Source organism: Oryzias latipes, chromosome 10, assembly GCF_053564925.1.
Source record: "Oryzias latipes strain Hd-rR chromosome 10, Olatipes_Hd-rR_3.1".
NCBI classification, from domain to species: domain Eukaryota; kingdom Metazoa; phylum Chordata; class Actinopteri; order Beloniformes; family Adrianichthyidae; genus Oryzias; species Oryzias latipes.
Genome location: NC_136246.1, coordinates 14681813 through 14693067, shown reverse-complemented (window position 1 = coordinate 14693067; position 11255 = coordinate 14681813). Strand labels below are relative to the sequence as shown.

Sequence of the window (11255 nt, the reverse complement as noted above, 5' to 3'; positions counted from 1 at the left end):
GCAGGAATATCCAGGACGCACAAACTTGGTGCACCATGACATTGTGCTAAAGGAGCAGGCTGCAGTTAGGCGCTTGAGTTACAGAGTACCAGAGCGTCTCCTGGGTCCACTAAAGGAAAGGGTTGATCACATGCTGTCCCTCGGGATCATCAAGCCTTCGAAAAGCGAGTGGTGTCATCCAGTTGTGTTGGTCCCCAAAAAGGATGGAACCATCAGATTTTGCATAGATTTTCGCTATCTAAATTCTGTGTCAAAATTTGATTCCTATCCAACCCCCAGAATTGACAATCTCATTGAGTGTCTGGGAAAGGCAAAGTTTTTAATAACTATTGACCTTTGTAAGGGTTATTGGCAGGTTCCCCTTATAGAGCGGTCCCAGGAACTGACTGCTTTTCGGACACCCTGGGGCCTCTTTCAGTTTACAGTTCTTCCGTTTGGGTTGCACGGTGCCCCTGCAACTTTTGCAGCGACTTATGGATCAGGTACTTGGAGGCCTAAAGGACTGTGCTTGTGCATATCTTGATGATATTGTGGTTTACAGTGCCACCTGGGAGGAACATCTAAGACATCTGAAGAAGGTTCTGGAGTGCCTGCATGCTGCAGGGTTAACCATCAATCCAGCAAAGTGTGCTTTTGCCCGGAGTGAAACGGAGTACCTTGGTTACACTATTGGAGGTGGGTTGATCAAACCGCAAGTCAACAAAGTACAGGCGATTGAATCCTGCCCTCTACCACAGACAAGAAAGCAGCTAAGGTCTTTTCTTGGATTAGCTGGATTTTATCACAAGTTTATTCCAAGCTTTTCAGCCTGTGCAGCTCCGTTGACCGACATGATGGCTCAAGATATCCAAACAAGATCAGGTGGACTACGGAGTCTGTGACAGCGTTTCGGGACATTCAGCAATCATTGAGTAAGGACCCCATACTGCACAGTCCAGATTTTAATAAACCTTTCATTTTGCAAACCGACGCATCTCAGAGAGGCATTGGAGCTGTGCTTCTACAGTGCACGTCTGACGATCGACATCCTGTGGCTTACATAAGCCGAAAGCTACTCCCCAGAGAAATCCACTACTCCACTGTCCAAAAAGAGGCACTGGCAGTCAAATGGGCTATGGACTCTTTTAAATACTACCTCTTAGGTAGAGAGTTCACCTTGGAGACCGACCACAGGGCTCTGCAATGGCTGGAGAAGATGAAGGACACTAATCACTAATGCCCGGATAACGAGATGGTACCTCACCATGCAGCCCTACAGATTCAAGGTGAACTACATCCCAGGAAGAGGAAACATCACTGCGGACTTCCTCTCTCGTGCTCCTGATGAAAGCTCCGAAGGGGAGGGAAGTGTGATGGCTGCCTATGCTGCCACACCATCAGGGCATTAACCTCCTGCACCACACCCCACATAAATCTGTTCACTTGATTTGTTTGCATATACTTTTAGATTTATTTTTCAAATACACACACATTTGATCATAAAATGCATTAACATGTTTCAGTTTACTTTATTATAATTTGATGTTTTGTTTGAGTTACCAGTGCTAAAGGGAACCATTGTTGCTGCTGCTGCCATCTGCTGCTGGAACAATCAAGTCAGGCCTGACACAAGAATGCATGCCAGTCAGCAGAGGCCTTATATTCAGCAGGCAGCTAATTGGACTGAACCATCACCCAGTGGACAAGGAACTCTTTTTGTGTTTCTTTACTTTCGTTTCCATTTTGATGGCCCTTAGTTTCATTCATTGTGTATGTTAATTTATCACATGTTGGACATTAGTTTAGTTTGTTCTCTGTATTTTGTCTTAGTCTTTTTAAGTTCCCCCTTGTGTGTCTAGTTGGTTTGATCAGCTACTATATATGTTCCCTTGTGTTTGCAATTAGAGATGTCAGTTTAATTATGTTGGTTTGTCTGTTCAGTTGTCCTCTGTTACATTTAAAAGCTTGAGTTAACTTTGTTGCTTTGACCTCTTTTAAGGGCCCATTTTGCCCACTTACACTTTTTGAAAAATAAATTTCAATATTTTTGATTAAATTGTTTGCTGTCCTTGCCTTCTACTGCTCGGTCCACCACAGGCCTGTAGGATTCAATATTTAGCGTGAGGTTCCTTTTCATGGCGTCCACCATCTGGTTGATATTTTCTGGTGTGCAGGCACCAACAATCTTACAAACACAGGTCTGATCAGCTCCTTCACCTCAGTGCTCTTCAACATCCCTGGAAAGCACTGAACTCCACTTGGTGGTCTGGTAAGCGCCGTGCATGGCAGCTTTGCGTCAATCAGTGTGTGAATGTGTGCATGCATGGGTGAACTGAACTTTAGGCACAACAATAGAAAAGTACTATTTAAATAATTGCAATTTAAGTTCTTCTAGAGGTTTATCTGAAGATTTGAATCGGTTAGTTCAAAAGGGGCCCAAGTCCACAATTATTCAAAATAGAGATATTATATGTTCTGTGGTCGTCAAGGGAAAAGCTGATTATGTGCAAAAAAAAGTCCCAAGTCCGTTGTAATGTATTCACTATGGTTGACATTTAAAATGCAATAAGTGCAAAATTCCTGGACTTGGGCCCCTCTTGCATGGGTTTTGCTTTATCCCATAGATGGCAGCACTGGTTATCCAATATGGCAGCGCCCCTGTTTAATTCAAGAAGGGCCGAACTCCAGAGACTTTAGTTTGCTAGTCCTCTGAAATTATAAAAGTTCAATTCAATTTTATTTGTATAGCCCAAATTCACAACAACAGTCGTCTCGTACCCTCCTTCGCGGTAAGGAAAAACTCCTAAAAAAAAAAAAGTATTCTGGAAAAAACGAAGAAACCTCAGGGGTGTCCACATGAAGGAGGGATCCTCCCCCAGGACGGACAGGCGATTTACCAGAACTCATTAACATAACTTAACTTAAATTAACTCTAAAATTACATATTTAAAGTCCAGCGTACGCGCGTCCTCCAGATGGAGCCGGGGGCGTGAGTCGAGCCAGAGACAGGATCCACAGCCAGGTGTGGGAGCAGAAGCAGAGGCAAGCCAGAAACGAGGTACATGGTCAGGTACAGGAGCAGGAGGGGAGTGGGGAAAGAGGGACAGTACATGAATCGCAATGCACCAAACAGAGGCATGATGAATAATAATAAAGAATAGAGAAGAGAAGGAGGGTAGAAGTAGATGAGAAAAGTGAGGTGCTTCATATTATAGCGTTTGTAAGCTATGGACTGGGGCTAAATCTGGGTAAAGTATTAATCATTTGGTGAGCCTCCCTTTAAGCTACGCAATTAAAATCATTTCCTGGAAAAACAAACCTTTCAACTTGGGCCCCTTTTGAACTAACCTATTCATTTGTTTGACTGCTTTTTCTGTTGTGTGACTGGAGCTGATAATCTTCTTCAGGCCAAGCAGATTTGTCTAACATTCTCCTGCTCTGACAAGAACCTGGAATCTGTTTTGCTTTGACCCAGTCCTCATCACCAACTGGCTTAAGGAGACCCCTCCAGAGGCGAGTCCATCTAACAATATGGCTCCTGGGATTACTTTGCAATTCAAATACCTCCACATTAGTGGCAGAGCTAGAACATTTTATGTAGGAGGGCAGGAAGGGGCAGAAGTCTTTGGTAGGGTAGAAAATGGAAACAGAAACCGAAAAGTAGGCTATTACAAATGAAAGTACCAAAAATACAGATTTCAAAACGTTTTTTTTATTGTTAAAATTATGATTAATATTAAAACAGCAGTTCTTTTAGCTGAGGTGCAATTACTGATGATGTTTTTTATTTTTTCAATTTTTGTCCATAATGATACTAACATTGACTCAAAATGTTTGGGGGCAAGGCTTTTTGCTGTACCCATGTAGCTCCGCCCCTGCTCCACAGTGGTATTACCCCGAGTAAAAAAAGAAGTACACTTAGAGTTTATTTTATTAAGTTTATTAAGCATACTTATAGTATAAATGTAAGTATAGTAAGTATACTAAAACCATGTTCATGTAGTGTAGGAACTATACTAACTTAATACTTAAATTTGAAATTTTTAAGTTTAAAACTCATAGTGTATAGTAGGGCATATGCCCTCTCTGGGTTAGATGTGAATGGTTCTACTGATCAACTCATGACAGAGTTTTGTAAAAACCCTTGGCAAAAAGTTGTCTATTTAAATTTATTATAAGTACACTTAGTCTATACTAAAAGTGAAGCAGTATAAGTGAAATGTACTTTTCATACATTATCTATATATTGTACTTAAAATGTTCCAATTTAGTCAGAAAGAGTATTCAATTAGTATATGTACTACACTATATATACAGTAAATGCTCTACAGTACACTTGCTATACTTATACTTAAGTGTACTTAATAATAGATACTTCAAGTGTACTATTTTTTCCTAAGGGAAGGATTTGGGTCAAACACATAAATGGACCCAGGGTTTGTACCAATCTGTTGCACTGAAAAGAGAGCTGACAGACTTTTTTTCTGACTAATCCATATGCCCTGACCTTAATTAAAGACCTCTGAGCCGCAAATAAAAGCATACCATTTTGTTTACAGGTGTCCAAATCTCCCCTCCCTTTCAGGAGCGCTGGAGTCCCCATTAGAGATATTTTGAGGAGCTAATTGATGGAATTGGAGAGGAGCTGAAGCTCTTCACGTTGAAAGGTACCAGCTGAGGTGGTTTCAACATCTGGTCAGAATGCTCTGCTCATGTCTTTCATTTGAAATGTTGCAGACAAGTAGAAGGCATCATGGTAGATCCAAAACACAGTGGGGAGATTATGTAGAATTTCAGGGCTGGTCTCAGTGCTCTCTGGAAGAGTCTTGACGATTTTCTTAGAAAGCTACCACGGATATATGTGTAGTAATCATTCTGGGTTTTATGAGTGAAACAGGATTATCAAGCATAAAGAAAAAGTGAAGTGCTTTGACTGAGGAGCAGGGTGCTCTGACAGTTGAAATGACTCCAGCATGTGAAGTGAAATAATGGTGGCTTCAGTCAGCCACAGCTGTGCCTATTGATACTGTACACAGTGCTTCTGTGACGTCCTTAAAATGAGGCGGAATTACAACATGGTGTAGTACCTTCATTTTAATTAAACAACCTAATCGAAAGAATCTTTATTTGTAATGATATGTTATGTGACCTTAAAGAACTTCACAAAGTTCAAGATTATACAGTGCAAACTGAAGAGTATCAAACACTAAATATTTTACGATGTGCCTGCCTCACTCTTCTCCTAAGTTTTTCTTGGAGCTTTTTGTCCTTGAACTTGTTTTCCTTTTCGTGCGCTGATTAAAATCCTCATCAGCACACTTGTCATTGTTATGTTGAAGAGCCTAACCTTCATAAAACTAATCATTTAAATCCAATTACAGTGTTTAATTATTCTATTAAGCTTGATTTAATAGATTGTGAAAGTGTTTAACAGAGGACAACTTTTTTATGCAACTAATTACTGATTGCTTGAAGAGAAAATAAGAATATAATAAAATTGTATACAAAATGTTTAAAAATGTCCTCTTGAAATTTCTATTTTTTTTGGGGGGGGGGGTAAATATAGTAACAAACTTCTATTTTGATCACATATCCTTCCTTCCTACTTCATTTTGGGGTCATGGAGTTGTTGGGATTTGGAGACATCAATTAGCCTGTGCAGCATGTTTTTGGACTGTGGGAGGAAGCCAGAGTGCCCGCAGAAAACTCATGCATGCATGAAGAGAACATACAAGCCATGCAGAAAGGTCCCAGTTGGGATTTGAACCAGGGTCTTCTTGCTTTTTACAGTCAATCACCACTACACCATTTTGCAGCCCCACAAATATATAACTGATTTAAAAACACTTTACTTATGTTGGAATAAACAGAACTTGGTCCTTAACACTAATATTGAGGGTTTATTTCAACTTTCTTCCTGCTGTTATACTTGCTATTGTTATACTCCCTATTAGCAACTATAACAGCTGGAATGAAGGAAAAAAGAGAGAAAAATCAATAAAAAATGAAAATAGAGTTAAAGCAAAAACAAAATTGTGTCTGAATTAACAAAATGTCATCTATCATCCAACATGACTGGCCAATATAAATTATCATGTATACACAACTGGTATTGTAGGCCACGGTAAAAGGTTTTATAGTAATAATTACATTTCTTAACAAAATATTAAGATAGAGAATCAAATGTAAGGAAACAAATTGAATTTAGATTTTACTAATATTCTGTCTGGATTCCTTAGTGCTGCTGTCATTTGGTAAAATATGTCTGGTTATTTCATATTGTTTCATCCTTTTACATGTTTTTTCCTTCAAAATGATTGTTCTGTTGTCATTAGTATTTTGTCCTCAGGTTATTCTTCTTCTTCTTCACACTCTACAGCTTTAAATATTGTTTTTTTTTTTTGTTCATGCAGCTTGTAGTTGTTAACAACCACCAGGTGGTGCAGACACATCTTCTTCGCATCACAATGGGACCAAAGGCAACCAATGAAGAACTTTTTGACACAGAAAAAATCAAAACGATTATATTTATGCTGTGAAGGATGCATTTCTGACTTTTAGAAAACATTTTATATAAAAGTTAGAAAAAATCTGATGGTTGTATAATAGTTGCGGTGAAATGTTAAAAAATATATTAAATTAGTATTATCTATAATAATAATAATCTTTAAAAGAGAAGGAAAAAAGAAAGACAGCAGGCAGCAAGAGGGTAAGAGGCAGGAGAAACACCAGGTCAATATGTCACCCTGTGAAGTCAGTCTAACAGCTGACATTATGTAAGAGCAAGGGAGCAGAGCTTCACTGCTCCACAGACCTGGATTTTCTTTCAGTGTTACTTTTAGTACAATGTGTGTATTTTTTTCACTACTTCTTAAAAACAAACATAAAAGCAAAGAAAAACAATAGACCAACTTTGGTCTACAAATTGCTGAAACTTCTATGGGCCAAAATTTGTAGAATTTAATTTTTCTTCAAGTTTCTGTTGCAACAGGTTTCTAAAAAATAAAAACGAAAATAGCAAAGTGATGTAAAGTTGTAGAGCATTGGCACAGCCTGTTAAAGTTTGCAGGACTGTACAACTTGATGACCACCTGACCTCTCCGTCACCATGTGAGCAGAGTATTTCTGGCCTAAGCATTAACAACACAGAGGCTCGCTGAGTGAGGATCAGCTTTGAGTGCTCCCTGCTTGGAAAGACTTTCAGGGATGATTGGGTTAGAGGTTACGTTCAAGAAACAGTGAATCACTGGAAGGAACATCAGACTGTGTCCCGCTGGGCAAATTGCGTAAGCCGAGTGTGTTACTAAAACCAGACAGGGCCCCCCGTTGGGGATCAGTCTGTTGGTGTTCTTCAGACGTCAAACATGTATTATCTAAAATCATTTAGGCCGCCCCTTTGAGAAGCTTATAATTGGCTAGAAGGGCGTTACAATTGGTTAGAAACTTTTAGAAATATAAAAAGGTCATGTGGGGATAGAACTAAACTGCTGATGAACTCTGAGAGGAAATTACTGGCATCAGTAAAACTTTTTAATTTGGTTTCTAACTCCAGTTTTTCTGAACACCATTAGGTCGTGAGGATTGTATGAATTCTCGGTTACTTTCAAAACTGGAAAGCATGTTTGAGGGCAAGACTGGCAATAGTTGTGCATGTGACATGAACTCTCCAGGAGGAGGGGTGTTGTTGACGAAACTAAACCTGCTCTACAACTGTCCCCATATTTATACAGACACGATTACACGGCCACTCTTAAGGGGGTGGTACATCAGTCAAAGCAAGAACACTGTGTCCTTTCCTGCACTCTACAGTCAGCTCAAAGGCTGCAGATTGCAAAGCTGAGACAAAAATTCCAGCTAAACTCCAAGCTATAAAACGGCCTCTTATCGTTTTCTGCTCAAAAATTTCTTTTGAACATGTTCCTCTTTACCTGCACCCTTGTAAAGTGAGATGTCAGCAGATCATTGGCATAGCGTGTGCCACATTGGTAAACGGTCCAACAGCTCAAGGACAAAGTCCTCACTCACACCAGTTACTATGAGAGCTTGACAGGAGGTCAAAGTATATTTAGATGGCTGGAATAATCCACCTCACTACAGGTAATCCTGTTTTTGTTTTTTGGTTTTTACAAGCAGTTCCTTCATGCAAAAATCAATTTCAAATGCGGAACTGGAATACAGATCCATGCAAATGTATTGGACGTCTCTATAGCTCACCTTTCAGCCAGTGTGTCTGGGTAAAGATACTTTCACCATTAAGTCAGCTTTGTCAGTTGATGTTGGCTCTCCCCCAGCTACAACCTGAAGCTCTAATCTTACAAGAGGTAGCCATATGCTTTTCTGCAGACACGCACTCCAGGCACACTTTTAGTTTGAAAAGACACCCAAAAACATGGCATCAGATGTCCAAATGCAACAGAGGATTCAGTTGGTAGGTTGCCTTTATTTTCATTTCATTTTTGTTAATCTGGCAAGGTTCCTGTTGTCAGGGAATGAAATTAACGTGTGGGGGCAAAACAAAAAGAGAAAAAGAAAAGGGAAAAGCAAAGAGTGCATAACAGATTCCCCCCGGTACAACTAGTAAAAAATACTAGTTGGTCCCTATAAATATATTTATCTGCATTTAAGTCCTTCCAAATGTACAAGATATGTTACAGTTAAACTTTTTAACATGTAGAGTGAAAACACAAGGTCAACTTAGATGACTTTCTTCAGCTCGTCGTACAAAACGAGCACAAAGGCACCGCCCATGCCTCTGAGCACATTAGACAATGCTCCTTTGAAGAAGGCCTTGGGTCCTTCATCGCGTGCAATCTTCCTCCAGCAGTTAATAGTGCCAGTGTACATGATGTCAGCTGAGGGGGGAGAGAAGAAAAGTAGTGTAAATACTTTTTCCATAATGATGAAATAAAAGAAAGTTTGGCTGCTCCATTTGTTACCTCCTTTGCGTCCAGACTGCATCATCATACGACGCCGAACGGTGTCAAAGGGGTAAGACACAAGCCCAGCAACAGCCGTGACAGACTGAGCGATCATCCAGCTAACAAAAATGTGTGTGTTCTTGGGGTCTGGCAGCATCCCTGGAAGTGAAAAGTCAATCTGTTAGATTTTATCCTAAACACTCTGCTTTGCTGCAGAGGGAGAATTCATGCTTTGGGGTTTCCAGAAACGTACCCTTTGCTGTGTCGTAGACGCCAAAGTATGCAGCTCTGTAGATGATAATGCCCTGCACTGACACATTGAAGCCCTGGTACAGACCTTTAAGGCCATCAGACTTGAAGATCTTCGCCAAGCAGTCTCCCAGGCCCTTGAACTCACGCCCCTGTCCCGTTTTACCAACATCAGCGGCAAGTCGCGTTCTGGCAAAGTCGAGGGGGTAGACAAAACACAGCGAGGTGGCCCCTGCGGCGCCTCCGGATGCCAGGTTACCTGCAAAGTATCTCCAGAACTGTGTGCGCTTGTCCACTCCATCCAGGAAAATCTTCTTGTACTTGTCCTTAAAAGCAAAGTTGAGGGCCTGCGTGGGGAAGTATCTGATGACATTGGCCAGGTTTCCTCTCCAGAATGAAATAAAGCCCTGCTCTTTGGGGATACGGACAACACAGTCGACGATGCCCTTGTATTGCTTGTCAACTGAGATCTGTTTGCTGGCATGTTGAACCTGAAAGAAGGCAGAAAAATACCTGCATCAAGTTTCATTTGAGTAGTTTCTTTAACTCCATCTGCAAGAGCACACCGCTTTACTCATCCATTTGAACTATTCACAGCCCCGCCTCCTGCTGCAGCTGAAAACAGGCCCAATGCAGCAGAGCCATGGCGCAAACCCTCCCATGACCTTGCCTGTTTGCTTTCAAGGTGCAATAACGACACTTGGTAGAATAAAGAGAACTTTTAAAGTCATTTTAGGGGATCATCAGCGCCTGCAAAACCACTACACCGCTGCAGTTCTTAGGCGTTTACGTAACTGCTCTGACGCGCTAAGTTTGCGCCCACTCCTCATCCAAGTCTGCACCAATCTCTCTGCTCAAATTTCTCATTTCAAGTCCCGTTCGACTCATTTTAAAGTCCAATATTAGCGGAATGTATCACCCCCCCCCCTCCCCCCGGCAACACGTTCCCGTAAAGATCCCTCCATCCCTAAAAAAAGGTTTCAAAACACAAATCTGGACAGCTTTGCCCCTTGAACCAGCAGCGCGTCAGGTGCCCGCGCGCCCAGAAGCGACACCCACCTGGAGGAGAAGTTTGACTCTCTCGATGGGGGCCACAGCTGTTTTTGAAATAGCAGCGGCGATCCCACCAGCCAGGAAGTCCTTGGCGAAGGAGATGGCTTGCTCGGTCATCTTCGGGTGTCTTCGGGCGCCGCTGCTCGCTCTCGCTGGGGTTCGCCGGTGGAGGTGAAATGGCCAGAGCCGCCGGAGACTTGAGGGGATTTAAGGAGGTCGACCGGGAGAATGAGCGTGAACGCTGGAACTGCCCGCTGATTGGTCGCTTGTGGGACGGAGTGGGCGGGGTTTGGTGACGTCTGCGAGGTCAGACTTGAAGTCTTCTTTGATTCATCTCAAAATAAAGGCGCGGCAGAGGAAACAATTTTTATTTTCTGCGACTAAATGATGGTTGGATCCAATTACAGCCTGGCAGAGAGCAGGAGACACTGCTGGACAGAGTTTCCATTTAGTGTTGCTTGGTTTGTTCAAGTTCAAGGTTACTGGTCCAAAGCAGGCCAGGCCTAAAGACAGTGTCGGGTAAAGGTCACCCCATCTGTTGATGTCCTTTGGCTGTCACTCTGTTTCCCATGGAGAGAAGGACGTTTCAGTCAGCTGACTGAATCTATACAAAGCCTGTCTCGGCACACCTCACTAAGTCTAGTACTTCAGTGAGTTGATCGTCATGTTAAAAGAAGAGAATTGTAGTCTGAGCCAACTAATCCAAAAATATTACCCAAAGAATTAACAATTACATACACTCAAAAGGAAGCTATAAGGACATTTACTATGTAAATTGTACTATGATTTTATTCTCATTTGCATTTTAACCCAAAAGTACACATGGTGACATTAGTGTAACCGAAAACATCAGAAATGCATTTTAAAGAAAAATAAGACTGGGTTCGTAAGAGTTAACCGGTAAAATTTTGTTCGTAATCTAAAAAGTTAGATATAGGATTTTTGTTCTCATAAATTTTAAGTGTGTACATTTTACACTAATTTTAAACTTTGGGACTGGACATGTACCAAAAAACGGGACGCTTTGATGACTTTAAAGAACCCACTTCAATGGAA

At 41.3% G+C, this 11255-nt stretch overlaps 1 protein-coding gene across 1 annotated transcript; it reads right to left on the bottom strand.

Annotated features, from left to right (window-relative positions):
• Positions 1-8399: 8399 nt before the first annotated feature.
• On the bottom strand, positions 8400-10768 carry slc25a5 (solute carrier family 25 member 5). The gene is made up of 4 exons (XM_004073130.5): positions 10206-10768; positions 9151-9637; positions 8916-9056; positions 8400-8831 (listed from the first exon to the last, which is right to left on the bottom strand). Exons 1-4 carry the CDS (start codon positions 10314-10316, stop codon positions 8674-8676), a joined length of 897 nt encoding a protein of 298 aa, XP_004073178.1. The 5' UTR covers positions 10317-10768; the 3' UTR covers positions 8400-8673.
• Between the last annotated feature and the right edge of the window lie 487 nt (positions 10769-11255).